Source organism: Phalacrocorax carbo, chromosome 1 (assembly GCF_963921805.1).
Source record: "Phalacrocorax carbo chromosome 1, bPhaCar2.1, whole genome shotgun sequence".
Lineage (NCBI taxonomy): Eukaryota > Metazoa > Chordata > Aves > Suliformes > Phalacrocoracidae > Phalacrocorax > Phalacrocorax carbo.
This window is the reverse complement of record NC_087513.1, coordinates 157,512,020-157,532,660: the sequence shown is the minus strand read 5'-3', so window position 1 is coordinate 157,532,660 and position 20,641 is coordinate 157,512,020. Positions and strand designations below refer to the sequence as shown.

The following is a 20,641-nucleotide window of genomic DNA, read 5'->3' as shown; positions in this document are numbered from 1 at the left end:
TTTAATAGAAGTTCTCTGTGTATTTGGTTTCAGATACTCGACAGTTCACCTTTCTTTGCAAGTTGATATGTGACTGCGAAGGCCAGAAACTAAATTTAAAACCCCTCTTCAGACTTGAGATTTTCCCTTAACTACTTCACCAAAAATTTTATTTGGAGCTCGCCGCAGCCTTTAGGTCGTCTTTATAGTTATTCTCTTTGCTGAAAGAAGAACTGTGTTCAGTTCTTGCCGTGCTCAGTTGCCCAGGCATCGAACTGCCGTGCAACACGTTACAAAAGCCGCCTCGACCCACAGTAACGGGGATGCAGCGTTCCTGCAGGCGCCGCAATCACGTAACGTGTTTTTACCCCAGACGATGAATCAGCAAAATGAAAAATTTAAAAAAAAAAAATAAAAATTGGACGTAAACGCTTGCACATCGGTTCCGTTTCCCCTTCAGAGGATTTCGCGCGTTCCCGCGCTGCAGCAGCGGCGTGTCCCCTCACGGCTGAGGAGCCGTGCACGAGGCGGGGTGGGGGTGGGGGGGCACCCGCCACCGCCGCGGCCGGGCAGCGGCCCCGAGGCGGGACCGGCCCCACGAGCAGGCTGCGGCCATCCCGCCCGGGGGATGCAGGAAGCAGGGCCCCAAGGTGCCCCAGGCCGGCGGCTGCGGGAGGCGACTTCCTCCCCCCCGCGGTACGTGGCCACCTGCGGCCCCGCCCCGCGCGGCACGCGCTGCTGCCCCAGGCACCCCTCAGACCCGTCAGCGCGCGCACCGGCTCACAGCGCGTGGAGAACGCCGCTTACTCTGCCTCCACCACAGGCCCCGCCGCGCTCCAGCGCGAGCGCCCCACCCACCGCCCGGCCGTATTGGCCGGTTTAGCCCCGCTGCTCTCGCGCCGCGGGCCGCGAGAGGGTGCGCCTCCCCACGGATTGGTGAGGCGACGCGGCGCATGCGCCTCGCCGTGGCCTCGCCCGCCCTCCCCCTTCCCCCAACCGCCGCCGCCGCCGGCCGCGCTCTGGTCTCGCGCGGCCCCGTGTTCCCCCCCGCCTCCCCCTCCCGCCATGGCGGCCGCCGCGGAGGAGCCCTTCCCCTTCCACGGCCTCCTGCCCAAGAAAGAGACCGGCGCCGCTGCCTTCCTCGCCCGCTTCCCCGACTTCGATGGGCGGGGGGTGCTGCTGGCGGTGCTGGACACCGGCGTGGACCCAGGGGCGCCGGGCATGCAGGTAGCGGGCGGTGGGGAATAGCCAAGCCTCGGCGGCCGCCCTGAGTCACGGCGGATGGACGGGGGGGTGGCGCCGGGGGGAGCACCCGGGCCCTGCCGGACCCTTCCCGTGGCGGGCAGCGGCCGCTTTCCCGGGGGAGCGGGGGCGAGTGCGGGGCCGGGGGCGCTCGGCTGGGGGTGGCCCGAAGGCTCGGCGGGAGCAGGGGAGGCCCCTGAGGGGCTGTCCCGGGGACTTGTCGCTGTTTGTGAGCACACGGCTCCCGCCGAGCGTCCCCTGGCGTGAGCCTGGGCTCTGGCGCGGCACGGCGGAGGGGTCCCGTAGGCAGCGGCTCCCCGCCCGTCACCTCGGCGTGTGTGTAAGGGTCCCTCCCTTAAGCCCTTCACGGGCGATTTGTGGTACTTAAATCTCTTTGGCTGGCTTCCTTCACGTAGAACTCATTATGAAAGAATACTTTGTGTTTTGGTTAAACCTTAGCGTTAGTTCAGCAGCAGGTAGCTAGAGGCTATAAACAGCCGCTTAGATCTTTTACGTGGAAAGCGTACTTCTGGAAAATTTGCATATCTCTCTTTCTCAGTGTGGTTTTTTTTGTGCGTGTGTGCATTGTATTACAATACCAGTCTGTATCAGATCTGGATCTGCTAGCATTGTCGCTCGTATTGCACAGTGATTGCCATTATGATCTCCGTCTCAGATTTGTAAATTTCTGTGTATGTGGTTTTAATCTTGGCATTTCACAGTATTTCCTTATTTCTTTCAACTTTTGTCTCTTAACGTTTCTTTATTGTGTAAGTTTGTACGTGGCCTTTTATGTCACTACTGCTTCAAATTTCTTGTCAACATGTTTACTCTGAGATGTGGCAAAGGAAGCTGTGAGAAATGATTCAGAGAGAGTTGTATGCAACTTGCCTGGATACTGCATCCTTTATTTTTTTTAACGAGGGAGTGCCTGTGTCGGTTTCTGCCCTTTCCTTGGCACAGGCACATATTTTACTCCTTAAGTGACCTAGCTCAGGGACCTAACCATGGCAGATCTTTAGTTCAGTGATCTGAAATGACTCTGTATGGGGTTCAGGTAAGTGAAAGGATGAGTGGCAAGGACAGGTAGGGTGGAAGGAGGGACTGGACAGCTGTAACTTCGATTGACTTAAGCTGGAACGAAACTGGTGCTTTTGGCAAAAAATTGTGGGTAAGTGGAATAGTAATTAGGAAGTTTAAAGAAAGCTAGTTAGAAAGCAAACAAGATAATACCGTGGGCAGACCAGGAAGTAGTAAAAGACAACTAGGAAGGTGTGAATATAAATGGGATGTGAAAAGTTCTGAAGTTTCACATATGAAAGCAAAAAACCCTAAATCTCTAGAGGTTATAAATGAGGAGTGGTCAAGCAAAGAAAAAAAAGGATGAGTTTATTGGCAGTAGAGGGAAGCTTTATTCTGAGATGGGTAACCCAAGGCTCATAAGGGGTACTTATGAACCCTCATGATCTCAGTGTTGACTATACTAATTTTCTTCAACCTGTTTTCTTTCTGTGGAGGATAAAAAGATTTGTAGAGAACTTGGGGTGGGGGGGGGGGGGGCATGTGTGAAATTCATTTTGCAATGGGTGAGAGTGGGTTTGCAGGGATGTTAGAAAACACATAAAGAAGCTGTGTGCTCCCTCCATGCTGCCCGCTTAATACATCTGATTTGGGCTAGTTGCTAAACTACAGAACAGGAGACTTATTGAACAGGGTACAGGGAATTATAAAGGAGACGTAGGCAGCGTGCAGTCTGTAGAATAGCTTTATAAGTGGTTTTTTTCAGTAAGTGGATGTCCTCTGTGGAGTATTGGGCAGTTTACAGTTTGCGTCCACAGAACGTGTGTCCTGGGCACTGACAGTTGAGACAGTGTAGCTCTACTGAGACAAGTAGTTTCTAACCTTGGGACAATGTTTTTTTTTGTTGTTGTTGGGGTTTTTTGGGGGTTGTTTTTTTTTTTAATGCTTCTGTCTTCTCTGCTGCTGCTTTTTGTTACTGTCAGACTTATTGTTAGTTCTTGGCCTGGCATTGAGTTAGAGCTATGAGAATTGAGTCAGTTGCTCAGAGGGAAGAGAAGGCATTATATGTGGCAAGGTTAATAGGTATTACAGTTCTGAGTTCAGGTTAATGTCAGTAATGATTACAGGCCAAAATGAGCTACTCTGTTTTGAATATAGTGGGGGTTTGTAGTCAAAACAAAACAGTTCATGTTTTGCTGCTCCCTAGTGTCTCATACCTGGGTAAAGTTTCTTTGCTTGTTAATGTTATACTTTGGTTTGTAAACACTGATACCATAAATGTATGGCAAAGGATCATTTGCTGAGGGACAAAAAAATTTGGGTACAGAGTATAACAGGGAAGTACCGTTATGTTTATATTCTGCCCTGGACGCTTGCTGCTATAGAGAGAATAGTTACTGGGCTTAAACTCTCTTGCATCAATTTCAGTTTTCTATTTGTTGGCTTGCTTTGCCACACAAAATATTAATCTAACTTGTACTTATTTTCTTTTTCTTTCTGAGTCTTTCTGAGTCTTTTGTAGTCAGTGCCCTCTAGGGAATATTTTTCACCTTGTCTTCCATTGCTTTACATTCCACCTGTTGATGCCAGCTGTAAAGTTCACTTTGTCTGCTTCTTTCATGCTAGCTTTTTCCCCTGTCAGCCTTGGTAGAATCTATTTCCTATTGCTGTCTGCCAAATCATGGCTTATAATGCCTCGTTAAGGCACAGTGACTGAAATTTTAGGTGGGCAGATAAGGTACATTTAATGGTGTATTGTGGTTGTGTATGTGTAGTCTTTGTTCAGCCTCACCCTGTCCTTTCCCTGTTGCTGTTGTCACTTCTTGTTATGTTTCACCATAGACAAGTCAGTTCATCTGCTTATTGCAAGTTTGCGTATTTTTTGAAGTACCTGTTGGAATTATTATTTACTAAAATTAGCTTGTACTTTTATGAGACAACCTTTTAGCAGTAGCAGCTAGTTTGGTTGACTTGCTTTTCAGCACTGAGTTTAAAAAAAAATAATTCTTGAAAATTATTTTATTTGGGATGATGATCTGCTGTCCTGAGATCAAAGTGCTGAAGAACCTGTTCATCTCTTGTTGCCGCAATAGCTGTCAGTTGGAATCAGTAACACTGTATGGTCTGGCAAAAATATGTTCAAATGCATCTGGGTTTGCCTTTTAATTTTGGATTTTCACAGATACTGGTGCTCCTCTGCTTCTATTATACTGATCAGCTGCCAGGATTATGCATACAAATTAGTAAATTGAGCACATTAAAAATAATCTATTTGTTTTACAAATTCAGAGCTAACATAAAAGTATGTTTTTCAAACTTCAAATTAAAATGTATAAACAAAATAATTTTAGAAGTAGTTATATACTAGTAGCCTATTTTATTTTTTTCTAGTGGCTGTAAGCAAACCATGATATTAAAGGGAGGATTGGCAGTTTTTTTATAAATACACTATAAAATATTTTTAATTGTATACAAGTTCTTCCTTTTTTTGAATTTTAATGTGAAAAGTACTTAAGCATGCCTTCTGTCTGTAATAAATTCATTACTTCAGGATTTTTCTGGTCACACAGGGGAATTGATCAAGTTCACGTGATTATTTTTTTTTAATTATTCTTGTCCTCAGAATGACAAGATTTGAAAAGGAAAACGCAGTTGAACTCTGAGTTTCACTGTAGATTTACTACTGGTGGGCAGTATGCCAAACAATGGTTCATGTCAGCAGAAGAAGCCGTATCGGTTACTTGCACTAAATGATCGTGTGCCTGTCTGGATCGCTGCCGTTAGGAATTGAACCTTGGACCTTTTCACGCAAAACTCTGAGTGTCTTGTGTCTGATGGAAAGACTCTGATTTGTTGATTCTAATTGTACAAACTCATGTGCTTGTATGGACCTGCTACTCAGCTAGGAGGCAAAAAGTTGTATAGTGTAGGAGTTGCGCATTGTCTTCCTGGCTAGGAAACAACTTTTAAAACTACCCAAGCTCACTACGGCATAAATCTGTGTTCTGGCCACCTGTTGCCGTATAACTTGTCTACTTCAAACAAGTCGCCTTTGATTACATTTTCAGTCTTATTTTCTTGTGCTTTGATCACTGAATAATTCCCTTTGATTAGAGGCATATTGAAAAATGTCTGATTCTGATAATCTCAATTGCAGTTGCTTTATTATTGGAACAGCTCTTGACTTTTCCGTGCGTGGAGACTGGCATTTGAAGGCATTAATTACAAAGGCTAGAAAATTATGCGGTTTGAGTGCCTACACACTGTGCTTCTCAAGTAAATTTTCACTACTGTGAGACTTGTTTAGTAGATGTTTTACCATGTTAACACGCCTTAACAATTTTCTTAACCAAATATGAATTTCTGTGAACAGAGTAACAGTGTTGGTTTCTGTAATGGAAGTTGTTCCTTAGCAAGCCTCTTCAAAAGCAATGTTTGTTACCTTCTGGGAGATGAAATGAATGTCCATTTTATGGTTGCTATGGGTTTGGGATTTTGGGACTTGGTTCATTTTTTTTTTTTTCTTCAGTTGTTTAAATCTGTATTTATGGAGGGGCATTTTTTGTTATTTTTCTGTTTGGGGTTTTTTGGTTGAGTTTTTTTGGAGCTGTGTTGATTTTTTTTTTGTTGTGTTGGTTTAGTTTGTGGTTTTGGTTTTGTTTTTTTTAACCGTGAGAATTTGAGACCTCAGAAGTATTTGCCCTTATTTGTTGAGGTGTGATAAAAGCTTGACCCTTGTCTTTTTGGCAGCAACAGAGTGACTTTTATGAAACAGCTTGATCATGTTGTTGACTTTAAGCAGCTGAATTCACAATTCCAGAGTGTGATTTGAGCAAAACTACCCTCCATAAATGTTATGTCCAGCATCAAAATTGTTAGTAGAGAATAAAGGCAACAATACCAAATATTTAAATGGTAGAAAATAGCAAATGTTGCTGCTTTTCTGAACAAGAAACTTTTTTTACTTTCAGTGTAGTTAGTGTATAGGAGATGTTGGGAAGATTATTGATCTCCTTTTTTCTTTTTTTAAAAAACAATCTTTAATGCAGAACTGTAAAAATAGGTGCATATGGCCAATTCATAGAACCATGGAATGGTTTGGGTTGGAAGGGACCTTTAGAGATCATCTGGTCCAACCCCCCTGCAGTAAGCAGGGATGTCTTCAACTAGATCAGGTTGCTCAGAGCCCTGTCCAACCTGACCTTGAATGTTTCCAGAGAGGCATCTACCGCCTCTCTGGGCAACCTTTTACAGTGTTTTACCACCCTCATGATAAAAAATTTCTTCCTTGTACCTAGTCTGAATCTACCCTCTTTTAGTTTAAAACCGTTACCCCTTTTCCCTGCTAAAAGGTCTGTCTCCATCTTTCCTATAGTCCCTCTTTAAGTACTGAAAGGCCACAGTAAGGTCTCCCCGCAGCCTTCTCTTCTCCAGGCTGAACAACCCCAACTCTTTCGTCCTATCTTGGCAGGAGAGGTGCTCCAGCCCTCTGAATTCATATTGCCCTTCAAGCAAATTTACTGTCTGTGGACTATAGTTCATTTGCTGAATAGACTCATACAATGACTATTAGATGAACCATTTTATTACAAGAAGATTACATTGAATATTTTTGCTGGATGTTAAAAAAAAAATCTTAATCATACTCTTGGTGATTGTGTAGAAGGTTCCTCTAGGTGAAAAGAACTTTAGTGGTTTTCTTTGTTGTTGTTTATTATCTGCAACTACTGTAAAGTCCATCAGGGCTAGTTTTCATTTAATTTGAGAAGGCTTTAAATTTATGCTCGTAAACTCTTCTTAGCTAGTCAGCTCTCTTTCTCCTCAGCCTAGTAAAAATACTCCTTATACAGTATTAGATGTATATAGCTATAGTTACTAATACTTCAGATTGATTAAAACATGAAGCAGAATCCTTGAAACAGGAAAAATAAGAGCTTGTGTTCCTGTTAGGTTTAAGCTCTGTTAAGAAGCTCAAGCTTGCGAGTGTATGTACTTCAGCACCTTTCATTTTGTTAGTCGTGCACTTATTACTGTAAAATTTTGGCAGAATGGTAGGATAGAAGCAATGCAGCAAATCACTTAACACAAATAGTAGTTTTTACAAATGGCTTTGCAAATTTAGGCCTGGTTTTAAATTGAGGTGTCTGTGCTTTATTGATACAATGTTTCGCCTTGTTTCTCTTCTAAATCCTTTTTAGAAATGACCTAGCGAATTTGTATAAAGCAAAAGGGTGGGCACATTCCTCTTAGTTCCTTGAAAATTTAACTAAATTCAAGTTGGTTTTATGTCGTTGAGTTAAAGGTTGAGCGCTTAAGAAGTTAATCTTTTTATTTGCAATTCACTGATTTGTGTGCTAAAGGGTAATCAACTACATTTTCAAATTTTCTGTGCTTGTGTATTTTCAGATTACAACTGATGGGAAACCCAAGATAATTGATATAATTGATACAACAGGCAGTGGTGACGTAACAACGTGTACCATTGCAGAACCTAAAGATGGGGAAATTACTGGTCTTTCTGGAAGAACTTTAAAGGTGAGTATTTGCTGATACAGAGGCACCACTGGGGATCTTTCCTTTATTTCTTGTTTAACAACAAATTTAGCACCTGTTTTGGTTTCTGCAGAGCTCACTTCCTTTTAGCCAGATCTTATCCAAAACTAATCTTCATAGGATTGCTTGTCCTTTCTTTTGCTTTTCATATGCCTTTATATTGAATAGTCTCTGTAGCTGAATAGAGGGGTATACAGAGTTTTGCTGGGGGCTTGATAATAATTTAATTACTCTTTGTTCAAATGAGTATCTGATATAGTTTTGGAAGTTGGCTGAAGAAAACATGCTAACATGCTTTAAGAATATCATTCACGGTTCTGTCTTTAAAAGTGCTAATATTTTCCACATTAACACGATCCCTCTTATAGGTTATACAAATCTTGTCATAAATAGTTCTGGAGACTGAAAAATCTGTGAGGACTAAGTTGTAGGCTCACTGTATTCTCACTGTGAATAGAAGAGAAATGGTGTAGGGTTTTCAAAACGGATATGATGAAATCTAGAAGTCTAGGCTACGCAGAATGGCTGATGCCGTCATGTTCTTGATTGGCTGTTTAGATTGATGATGTGATATGGAGGCATCAAATATTTGGATCTCTTCGTGCTATCAGATTTCTTCTGAATTTTGCACGGAATATGATTGTAAGGGTGAATCTGTTGCGCTCTCTTGCTGTTGTTACTAGGAATACTGAGTGGATCTGATATACTGAGTGTCTAAACTGCAGCAAGATATGAAGTTAGACATTCAGATATTTGTCATGACCTCTAACCATAATACCCTTTCATGCTAGGGTGCTTCTCTGCATTTCTAGTGCTATTATTCCCCCCAGACCTCTGCCCAATAAAGTCAGTAGTGGGGCTGTATGTTTTAAAAGTAGAGTATTAAGGCAACTGATACAAGACGTTCAATGGCAGTGTCAAGTAAATTGATACTGATTCCTTTAGAATTGGATTGAAATTGCCATGTCATGTTGTTGAAACTTAGTGCAGTAGTTACTGTCATGGAGGCAGGGAATTAAACTGGAGGTATTTGCATATCCATTCTGCTGAGCTCTCTTACACAGAGTTGATTTTTTTAACACCATTAGTTAACGTATTTCTGAATATACTTTTCTGTAGATTCCAGCGAACTGGGTAAATCCTTCAGGCAAATATCACATTGGCATAAAAAATGGCTATGATATCTATCCTAAAGCTCTTAAGGAGAGGATTCAGGTAAGGAATTACATTTTGCTTCTTGTGTAGTTATATTTCACTGTTCTGATTCTTAAGTTTTTCTAGGAAACTAGAGGATGTGATTTGCTAACACACATAGTCTGCTAGCCAGCATTTGAGAGCTGTGCTGCCACTGATTTTTTGTTTAGTTTTGATATGATCCATTTCTTCTGTGATTTTTCAGAACAACAGGAGGTTACTCAGTAGTCCTCCTCACAGTGGTCCATTGAGGCAAAAAGTCTAGAAATTACTGACAATCATTTCTTTTTTTCCTGTGTAGCAATTGATGTTTATTTATAGTATTGTATTGAAATTTTTAGCCATTGTGTCTTAAATCAGAAATTTCAAATTATTTTTGTAGTCTTCATACTTTGACGTATGCATTTGTCAACATATTGAGGAACCTGGTTTTATTTCACAGAAAGAACGCAAAGAAAAGCTCTGGGATCCTGTTCACAGACTGGCTCTTGCAGAAGCCTGTAGGAAACAAGAAGAATTTGATGCTGCTCATAACTCTCCCTCCCAGGTTTGTACAAGTCTAAATAAAGTTGTAAACTTGCTGTTTGCAACAATTTGTTACTGGTTGAGAGGATTAAAGTATTTTATTAGATGAGTGAAGGAGAGATACTTGTGATCATTTTGGCAGAAGCCTTTCCTGTGTATCTCCTGATTAATAAGTCTGCATATGAATTGTGGTTTGATTTGCTTAGTGTTGTTAACTTTCTAAACTTGTCAAATATGAAGCATATTTTTAGTGAGTTTTATTTTTAATTTAGTATGTTCTTTTTTGAGGCTGTTGGTCTTGCTATGTTCAGAGTTGGAATCTTCTAAACATATCCTTTCCTTTGTAAACTAGGTACTATTTCAGTGAAGTACCAGAAATGCCTCAGATCACTTCTGTATCGTTTAGCAATCTGTAAAAAAAAAAAAAAAAAGAGGGCTTTAAATGTTAGTTACAGAAACTGGAAATGGTTACACATAATGGGCCAAAAATAAATAGTGCACTGTTGAAGACCACTGAACTTCTAGATGTTTGCAACTCCTAGGATAGTCTTATATTCTTGATGAAGTAACAGAACAAATATATAGCATCAGAAAGGAATATAGGATTACCTATCGTGTAATAATTTTAGAAATAATCTGTGTTTTTGTTGCTTTATTAGGTAAATAAGCTAATAAAGGAAGAACTTCAAAATCAAGTGGAACTGTTGAATTCTTTTGAGAAAAAATATAGTGATCCTGGCCCAGTATATGACTGTCTAGTATGGAATGATGGTGAGACCTGGAGGTAAATGCCTAAACTTGTCTAAAATGTCTTGTTCTACATGTTAAAGAGCTTGCATTGAAGATTGTGTAACTTATAAATCTACCCACTTTTTAGAGGTCTTAAATACTATTTGCTTTAAAATAATCCTGCTGTATTGTGTTGAGTTTCATGACAATGTTCTGATCCCTAATAGAGATGGGGAAGAATGAAGACTTCCTAAAGACAGCATGATAAAAAGTGTAAGCTTGTGGGATTTTCCTCAGAGGCAGAGTAAAATTGCTTTGAGTATCCGTTAGTAATGGGGAGTGGAAAAGAAAAAACCAAAACCAATGGAAATCTCCACACAAACTTCAGGATGTAATATAGCACTTCTCTTATCACAGAATCATAGAATGTCCTGAGTTAGAAGGACTCACGAGGATCATAGAGTTCAACTTGCCATTGACCAAAACCCCCAGGTCCCTCTCTGCAGAGCTGCTCTCCAGCCTCTTGTTCCCCAGTCTGTATGTACATCCAGGGTTGTCGTGCCCCAGGTGCAAAACCCAGCACTTGCCCTTGTTAAACTTCATACGGTTGGTGACTGCCCAGCTCTCCAGTCTGTCCAGGTCTCTCTGCAGGGCCTCTCTGCCCTCAAGAGTGTCAGCACCTCCTCCCAGTTTTGTGTCATCAGCAAACTTAATTACTATTCTTTCAAGTCCTGCATCCAAGTCATTTATGAAGACATTAAAGACCACTGGCCCCCAAGATGGATCCCTGTGGAACCCCACTAGTGACTGGCCCCCAGCCCAATGTAACCCCATTTACTATAACCCTTTGAGCCCAATTCATCAGCCAATTGCTCACCCACTGCATTACGTGTTTATCCAGCTCTAGGCTGGACATTTTGTCCAGGAGGATACTATGAGAGACAGTATCGAAAGCTTTACTGACATCCAAAAAAATTACATCAACCTTCTTTCCTTGGTCAACTAGGTGGGTAATCTTGTCATAGAGGGAAATCAAATTTGTTAGGCGGGTCTTTCCCCTCGTGAACCCGTGCTGGCTCGGACCAGTGACTGTGTTGTCTTTCAGGTGTTTTTCAGTAACTCTCAGAATAATCTTCTCCATAATTTTACCAGGCACAGAAGTGAGACTGATGGGCCTATAGTTACTGGGGTCATTCCTGTTGCCCTTCTTGAAGACTGGGACAGCGTTTGCCAGCTTCCAGTCAACTGGGACCTCTCCAGATTCCCAAAAGCATTGAAAAATCACTGAGAGAGGTCTCGCTATGACATCAGCCAGGTCTTTAAGTACCCTTGGATGAATCCCATCAGGCCCCATCGACTTACAGGGATCCAGCTGGAGCAGGAAGCCCTGCACAAATTCAGGGTTTGTTGGAAATTTATCATTTCCACAGGCCTGAGGTTCCCTAGCCCAAGTTTCTGGGGGTCCCAGAGCCCATCTTTGGTGTTGAAGAATGAGGTGAAGAAAGCATTAAACATCTTAGCCTCATCTATGTCCCTGTTTGTGAGGTAACCATGCTCATCCAGTAATGGGTCAATGTTATTTCTGGCCTGCCTTTTTCCTTTAACATATTTTAAAGCGCCCTTTTTATTATCCCTCACAGTACTGGCCAGCTTCAACTCTTAACTGATCTTTGGCCACACGTATTTCCTCCCTGCAGTGGCAAACAGGATCCCTGTAGTCCTCCTTTCTTCCACTGGCCATATACTTTGTTTTTGTACCTTATTTCTGGAAGAATGTCCCTGCTCAGCCAAGCAGCCTTCTGCCGCATGTGCTTGACTTCCTACATTTTGGAATTGCCTGTTCCTGTGTTCTTAGGAGGTGGTACTTAAAAAGCAACCAGCACTGATGGACCCCAGCACCTTGAAAAGCTTTTCCCCAGGGGTCCTTACTAAGCATTTCCCTGAGCAGCCTGAAGTCTGCTCTCCTTATGTCCAGAGTTGAGGTTTTGCAGTCAAGTTTATAATCCATGGTAACAGGAGAAAAACTGCCAGCTTCATGGTCACTGTGGCCAAGGCAGCTACCAATTGCCACTTCACCCATGAGACCCTCTCTGTCTGTTAAGTCACCTTTCCTGGTCGGTTCCCTTAGTACCTGTACCAAGAAGTTGTCATCCAGATGGTGTAGGAATCTTCTGGACCTGTTTGTACTAGCTGTGTGGTATTTCCAGTTGATGTCTGGCAAGTTGAAGTCCTCCATAAGGACAAGGACAGCTAACTTAGAGGCAACCTGTAGTTCCTTAAAGAATAATTCACCAGTGTCATCCTCCTGGCTGGGTGGCTGGCCTACAGTAGACTCACACAACATCATCTGCTTTATTTGTCTGTCCCTTAATCCTTACCAGAGGCTCTCAACTGTGCTGCCACCATCTGCAAGCTCCGTGCATTCCAGCTCCTCCACTACATACAATACCACCCCTGTGCCTCCCCTGGCCTGCCTACCCTTCTTGAAGAGCCTGTAACCATCGTGGCACAGCAGTCACAGGACTTGTCCCATCAGATTTCACTTATGCCAGTGAGGTCATATCTCTGGGACTGGGCCAAGGCTTCCAGCTCCTCTTGCTTGTTCCTTATGCTGTGCGCATTTGTGTAGAAACACTTCAGGTGCAGCTAATTGTGCCCATGGCCACACGGAGCACTCTGAAGAATCTCACTAGCATGCAGCTCCTCGGTCTTTGGCATGCCATCCGATTGCTTGTCACTGACTAGCCTGGTATTATCCCTTTCCCCCTTCCAATCTAGTTTAAAGCTCTATCAATCAGCCCTGCTACCTCCTGAGCAAAAACCCTTTTCCCCTTCTGATAGAGTATGACATGGAAAAGAGTGGGTAAGACTTCTAATGTTTGTGTACCAGTACTGACAGCTTTAGTAAAATTTCTTCCTTGAAGAAATTGCCTGAATTTCCATATGCTTGTTTTTCAAAGACAGATTTATTTGAATTTGTTAGCATTTGAACATCGCTTTATTTGGAGATCTCTGTAGTTTCTGAATCGAAGTGTAAGCAACCAGCTTTAAAAATATTGAGTTAAAGAAGGAAAATACATAAACACAGAGCCAGACTTCTTGAAGTCTTTGAGGTACTCTTTGCTGAGGTGGGGAGGGAGATAACTGAAAGTTTACAAAAGCTGGAAAACTGCCTTGTTTTGTTTTTGTTTTGTCAACAGAGCCTGCGTAGATACAAGTGAGAGTGGTGACTTAACTAGCTGTACAGTGTTGAGAACCTACAAAGAGGCTCAGGAATATGGGTCTTTTGGAACATCTGAGATGTTGAATTATTCCGTGAATATATATGATGATGGAAACCTTCTTTCCATTGTGACAAGTGGAGGTAAATGAAAGTAATCTTAAGAAAATTTTGTTCGTGAGTAGGTATCATGAGAAGGAGCAATTTGTATTGCATCCTGATTCTGATACTTGGGATGGCTCAAGGCAGCTGTCTTAATACAGTGTTCATTACTATGGCAATCAAGATCAGTATTCAGATTTCCTGAACTAAACCTATAATGACAGCTCATTATCAAACTTGCCTGCATTTTTGTCTGAAATATTGTCAACTTTGTGTTCATACACATGTATATATAGAATGTGTATACTTAGGTACTCTTTAAGATATTCCTGCATTTTAAAGCCTAAAATAGAGAGAATGTTCTTTCAAAGTACCTTTTTTGGTTTTTTTTCTTAAATATAGGGTGATTTAGACTGATTTTTAGTTGCTGTCCTTTGTGCTTGTATAATTTAAGAATCTTAAATAAGACATCCATGAGCAAAAGGGGTATTAATCTTTATTTTGGTTTATCCAAACTTTCTTGTGTTGGCACGTGTCACTATAGCTGTAGCACCAACCACTCTGAACCTGTATCTGTGCATTCTTTATATCATCATGTTTTGTTTTGGAAGCATCTTGAGTGGTTAAGGTGGTATGGATTTATTCAATTTGAAAAATGCTCTTAATTTCTCATGAAACTATCCCATCTCAGTAGAACTACAGAAGCAGTTCTGTTTTCTAAATCAATGGTAGTTTGTTTGAGGGATTCCTTTTTATAATCCTGTGTAGTTTTATTGCTAATTCTTTTCTTAATCCCCACCATCTGAGTCATCTCAGGTATAAATTTCATAACTTTAAGTAGGAATTGCTGAGCCTTTTAAGTAACTTCTGTTAGTGGAATTAAGTTAATACTTCCTTTCTCTCCGCCTGCTGCCTCCTTCCTTCAAAAAGCTGTTTTACTTTGCAGATTGCTGCTATTTACTGGCGCTTTTTTTTTGTAGCATAATATGATATTTATTAAAGTGATTTGAACCGTGGGCTCATTTTATAGAATCACAGAATCATGTAGGTTGGAAAAGACTCTTAAGATCATTGAGTCCAACTATCAACCTAACACTGCCAAGTTCACCACTAAACCATGTCCCCAAGTGCCACCTCTTTTAAATGCCTCCAGGGATGGTGACTCAACCACCTCTCTGGGCAGCCTCTTCCAATGCCTGACCATTCTTACAGTAAAAAATTTTCCTAATATCCAATCTAAACTTCCCCTCGAGGTAGCTTGAGGCCATTTGCTCTTGTCCTATTGCTTTTTACTTGGGATAAGTGAGTGACACCCACCTCACTGCAACGTCTTTCAGGTAGTTGTAGAGAGCGATAAGGTCTCCCCTCAGCCTCCTCTTCTCCAGGCTGAACAACCCCAGCTCCATCAGCCGCTCCTCATGAGACTTGTGCTCTAGACCCTTCACCAGCCTCGTTGTCCTTCTTTGGACACGCTCCAGCACCTCAATGTCCCTCTTGTACTGAGGGGCCCAAAACTGAACACAGTACTCAAGGTGTGGCCTCACCAGTGCCGAGTACAGGGGTATGATCACCTACCTCCCTGCTCCTGCTGGCCACACTATTCCTAACAGAAGCCAGAATGCCATTGGCCTTCTTGGCCACCTGAGGACATATTCAGCCAGCTGTCAACCAGCACCCCCAGGCCCTCTCCACTGGGCATCTCTCCAGCCACTCTTCCCAAGCCTGTAGCATTGCATGGGGTTGTTGTGAGCCAAGTGCAGGACCTGGCATTTGGCCTTGTTGAACCTCGTACAACTGACCTCAGCCTGTTGATTCAGCCTGTCCAGGTCCCTCCGCAGAGCCTTCCAACCCTTAAGCAGATAAACACTCAACTCAGTGTCATCTGCAAACTGACAGAGAGTGCACTTGATCCTCTCATCTCGCTCACTGATAAAGTTATTAAACGAGACTGGCCTCAACGCTGAGCCCTGGGGAACCCCGCTCGTGACCAGCTGCTAACTGGATTTATATACTTAAAGCTCAATAAGTGAAAATTAATTGAGCTGTAGTGTATTAAATTGGTATAAATGAAGTTCACTAAACAAGCAGTGATACAACTTTTCATTTGCTCAGGAGCACATGGAACACACGTGGCTAGTATTGCAGCTGGATACTTTCCGGAAGAACCAGAACGAAATGGTGTGGCTCCTGGAGCTCAGATTCTTGCAATCAAGATTGGTGATACAAGATTAAGTACAATGGAAACTGGCACTGGTCTAATAAGAGCTGTGGGTATTTTATTGAATTAATGATTAATATCAGCAGTGTGACTTATTCGTGGAATATTATGGAATACTTTCTGCTCTACGTGCTTATAGGCTGTGTTTTTATGGTTCTAGAATATTTCCAGAAAGAAAAAAAACCAACCAAACTCCCACCCCCCAAAAAAAACCCAAAACAAACACAAACAACCCAACCAAAATAAAACCCTAAAACCAACCAGAATATATTTTAAAACCTATCTTAAGACTAATGTTTTAATACGAAACAAGACTTCTGTTGCATAGTGCACTTACAGGGTTTTTCAGATTGATAGAGTTGCAGCGTCTGGCTAGCTTGACACATGGGCTAAGTTACTTGTACGCTTATTTAAAGTTCCTTATTCTGTGTTGTGAGTGTATTTTTATAGTTACTTAGATAACTGTAGAACTCAGATCTAGAATAGAGACTAGTCTCTACCCACGTGGCTGAATTTGTTTTATCTTTGTTTCTTAAGAGTGAGGAAAAGCATCATTCCTTCTCAATGATGAAAGGCCCAAGAGCTTTTCCATATAGTGAGTTGATGGGGAAAAATTTTATGCAGAAAAGGGACTGGAAATAGAAAATTATTTTCGGGGCCCTTATAATATCTTGCTATAGCAACGTGAAGGTGTACAAGAATGTTTTTGTGACTTTGGAATTTAACCGAACTGCACAGGAAAGGAAAACTTTATATTATTGAGGACAGACATTTGAGACAATACTAATGACGTCTCCAGTTTTCTCTTAGGGTAAAGTCTTAATTTATAGCTTGGAACATGGCAAGAGTAAGACTGCTCAGGGAGTGGTTTGGGTTTTTTATTCTGTTCACTGGGAAAATACCACTTAACTGATTGAAGTAAATTATTTTCTTTTGTAGAGTCAAAAGAAATTTATCCCTTTTTCTTAGATCAGCAGATCAGTTTAAGCAGATGTATTTTGCCATTCCTGAAGTGACTTATTCTTTGACTGGTATGTGTTTTTGGCTTTTATTTTTACTTTATCAGATGATAGAAGCAATAAAATACAAATGTGATCTTGTCAACTATAGCTATGGAGAGGCAACACATTGGCCAAATTCTGGGTGAGTACTACTGTGTTTAATATAAAGTATTTCAGTATTGTGGAAGTGGAATTACATCTGTTGAGCTTTGTGAAAATGCACTGTCACTAAGAATTAATTGTCTAGGCTCAAATGACTCATATACATTAAACCATTGCCATTTACATTTTTAACTATCTTTGAAAGTTACGTAAGCCTATCAAAAGTGCTATTGATTTACAATGCAAAGATTATTTTAGAATAATAAAGAGGTTTTGTAGCTGGAACACTGCATGATCTGTGGGGTTTTTTGGAGACCTAACATTTCTGCATAAATGTTACTCCTTTTGAAAACCAGAAGATGCTTTTTGTGGTCAGCTTCTGTACTGGAACAGCCTCTCTTAGGTGTGGGAAGCAGGCTGCATAATATTCCTTGTTCTGTGACTGGTCACAGAGATTCTACTAAATATGGGAGTTTTGTCCTGTGGGAAGAAAGCAATATTGTTGATTATATGACTTTTTTTTCTCTTACATCAGGAGAATTTGTGAAGTAATTAATGAAGCAGTGTGGAAACACAACGTAATCTATGTTTCAAGTGCAGGAAATAATGGCCCTTGCCTTTCTACAGTAGGATGTCCTGGTGGAACTACATCTAGTGTAATAGGTAAATAATCTGTTCTGAAAGAACTTTTGACAGCATTTGGCTTCTGTCTTTTCAAGCTTTGTACTTTTGTTACACATGAGATCAGCGGTTCATTGCTGAACTAAATCTGAAAAAAATCAGACTACTAGGCTATAAGGTTAATTCTGAGGGAGGCACTTGCTGTATGCTTAGGTATAAAAAAAATAGATTATTGTCTTACAATTCAAGACCTTATGTTGAAAGCAAAGGTAGGCGGTAGATGCTCTTGATTTGATGTGGCTTTGTATAAAATTTGCAAGAGGACTCTTTGTGGTTTAACCTATTTGAAGATTTCAAGGTTTGTTTTTTTTAACTGTAACCATCTGAGCACACCACTTCACTCAGACTTTCAGCTGCTGGTAAATGCAACTTGTAAAAATATAAGCAAGTGGGATTCTAATTAATCTTCTGGAAAGTCCTGTAATGCATTCTAAACTGTCAGAACCACAATTTTAGATCATCTGTCTTCATCAGATACTCTAATTCCTATCTGTAGTGAAACAAAGCTTTTTAATTTGGATGTAAAATAATCCCATGACGTGACCTAGACAAGTCCTTTTAGGGGAATAATTCTTTCAGCTGCTGTACCACTTCTGTGCAAGTCTATTACTGGCATAAGAATTGGGTTTCTCTCTGATGGGCTAGCATATGTTTTTGATATTTCAGTGAAAGATTGAGGTATAAGACTTAGCAAAATGTCTAGCATTCATGGGTAACTTCCCTAGTCTTAGTTTTTCTATAAATCCCCTGATGCCACATTACTGCATTACGCAGGATGCTTGTTAAATCTCAGAATTCTCATGCAAGGAGACTAGCACGTAGACTTGAAAGTTGGAGAGACACTGTTTCAGGACAGCTAGTAGAATTAATGCTGATGACTTTCTAAAAGTTAACCTGCAATTACTCCACTACTGAGACTTGAGGTTGGAACTGGAACTAACAAGCTCTTTCCAGGTCTGCATTGGCTTAGTTCTTACAGTGCATCTACTCTCTCAGTTCAGCTTGTTATATCACTAGAGACTGGATGATCATTGAATTTGCACACAAAGTGGCTTGCCTCCTGTCCTTCTTCTGGGGTGAACCAGACTGGGGGGGTGTTGGATTTTTTTGAGGGTAAAGCAAAATACAGTCGGCAGGTTGGCCTGGTTCACAGAGACAGTATGGACATGGACCTTGCCAAATTTGTTGGCTTGGTATGGTAGTTTTCTGCCATCCTAATAATGCTTGTGCCATAAATAAAATAGAGTGTACACTTTAGAATAGGTACATGGCATGGCTGCAATGTCCATCCTAGATGTCGTGTTATAAAAATACAACTTCAGCAGGCTTTGATGTAGTCATTTACATGCTCTGGGCACTTTGAACCTATACAGAGGAAAGTATTGACTGTCTTATCACTGCCTTTGAGCTGTGTGGATGTGGCCGTCTGCTCCAGGTGGTGTAGCTGTGAGCCAGGTGAACATGAACCCATTCACATAGATTGCTTTGAGGTATGGTTGATGTAGTTTGTAACAGTGTAAACACAGACAAAGGTGTGCAGAAGAGAGTGAAGACATGTAAAAGTGATCTGTTGTGAAAGAAATGTAGACGGTGAAGACATTCTATTCCCGTTGAATCAAAATGAAACTTTGATGTTTACATAGTGTGTTAATATTGTACAGTATGACCATCAGCATTGTTATGGTGTAGCATGCTGCTTTACACATGCTTTATAAAAATGTCTGGATTTAATGGGATGGAAAATGTGTTTCCATTTTTAAATGCCAAGCAAAAATTCTTCTCATAATGAATTTTAAACAGTAATATTTTATTTTTGCTTCTAATAAAAATTCATTGTACAACTAAATGCTTCAATATTTTTTACAGGTGTTGGTGCCTATGTGTCACCTGACATGATGGTTGCTGAATACTCTTTAAGAGAGAAACTGCCAGCAAATCAATATACTTGGTCATCCAGAGGGCCTAGGTAGGTTATACTGAAAGAACAAAATCATTACTTTGGGATTCAGATCATGTAATTAAATATCTAAAAACTGATCATTAATACCAGAATTGAAGTATTTCTTTCTCTTGGAAGGGCGTAGGTAGCCTGCTGGTCTTGGAAGGCCCTTGTATGTTGGGCTCTAGGACTTCTGGGGGAGGGGGAAGACCACTAAACTGCCTCGGCACAACCTGTATGTTTCAGGACAGTGTGTTTGATGAGCACAGACCTCTTCAGAAATGATAGAAATTCTTAGGAAGCTTGGGTTTTTCCTGAAATTTATCTTTTCAGATTCTTTTTTCCATAGTAATTATTTCATTAAGTTAATGTGGTGAAGTTAACTGTTAAGATTCTGAAGATTAAAAGAAATACTGTTATGGCAGTGGTGTTACTTCTGGCTTCAGTGACATTGCTGTGATGGCATGACTTACTCAGGGGTTTTACTTCAGTCCAGTAGAGGTGTGAGTAGGCAGAAAAAAATTCTTTTCTACCTTACATTATATAAAACTATCTCAAATATCTATAAAATAAAATTTTGGGGCAATGAAAATTTCATTTTATTTCCTGCCTGGGGAAGCATTTGATAGTAATCTGGTAGCCAAAAGAAGAAGAAAAGAATAGCGTCTCTTCCTGAGTCCTTGCCTGTGTTTAGAGTTTGGAATTGTTCTTGCAAGCCGTGGAGTTACTGTATACTGTCTTTTATAGTTTAGCCTACAATAGTAGTGGGTGAAGGAAAAAATAAAAAACATAGCTTGAGGTTGGTCCTTGGTTTATTTGCTGGTTACATAGCAAATGCTTCCCTATTAAAATTGGTCTTTAAAGTTAGCTGTCTTGGTGTTTGTGTGTTTACAGGCAAGTATATTGTTCCAAGACCTTATGTAGAATTGTCATATTTCATGTAGGGAGAAGACAAATGTGGTCTCTCCCTTCAGCTGAGAAAGGCAGAAAGACGTGTAATTAATATTGATATACATATACACACCCACCCCACCCACCCCCCACATATACAAAAACTACTTTTTGTGTGCTTTGTCGCTTTGCATTGTAAAACAGTCAGAATGAGCATATGTCAGTTGAAAGGCCAAGTCTGGCCA

At 41.2% G+C, this 20,641-nt stretch overlaps 1 protein-coding gene across 2 annotated transcripts in view; it reads left to right on the top strand.

The window, feature by feature from the left end:
- Window positions 1-971: 971 nt before the first annotated feature.
- The window catches only part of TPP2 (tripeptidyl peptidase 2), a 59,002-nt gene continuing 39,332 nt past the window's right edge, over window positions 972-20,641 (top strand). The window contains exons 1-10 of one of the 2 annotated variants that reach the window (XM_064440618.1): window positions 972-1,206; window positions 7,648-7,776; window positions 8,914-9,009; window positions 9,431-9,535; window positions 10,173-10,297; window positions 13,443-13,606; window positions 15,677-15,831; window positions 16,849-16,925; window positions 17,421-17,548; window positions 19,433-19,532. In XM_064440618.1, coding sequence (XP_064296688.1) covers window positions 1,045-1,206; window positions 7,648-7,776; window positions 8,914-9,009; window positions 9,431-9,535; window positions 10,173-10,297; window positions 13,443-13,606; window positions 15,677-15,831; window positions 16,849-16,925; window positions 17,421-17,548; window positions 19,433-19,532 — 1,241 coding nt within the window. In that variant the 5' untranslated portion in view covers window positions 972-1,044. The remainder of the gene's footprint in view (window positions 1,207-7,647; window positions 7,777-8,913; window positions 9,010-9,430; window positions 9,536-10,172; window positions 10,298-13,442; window positions 13,607-15,676; window positions 15,832-16,848; window positions 16,926-17,420; window positions 17,549-19,432; window positions 19,533-20,641) is intronic. The other variant, XM_064440619.1, reaches the window with a different exon arrangement.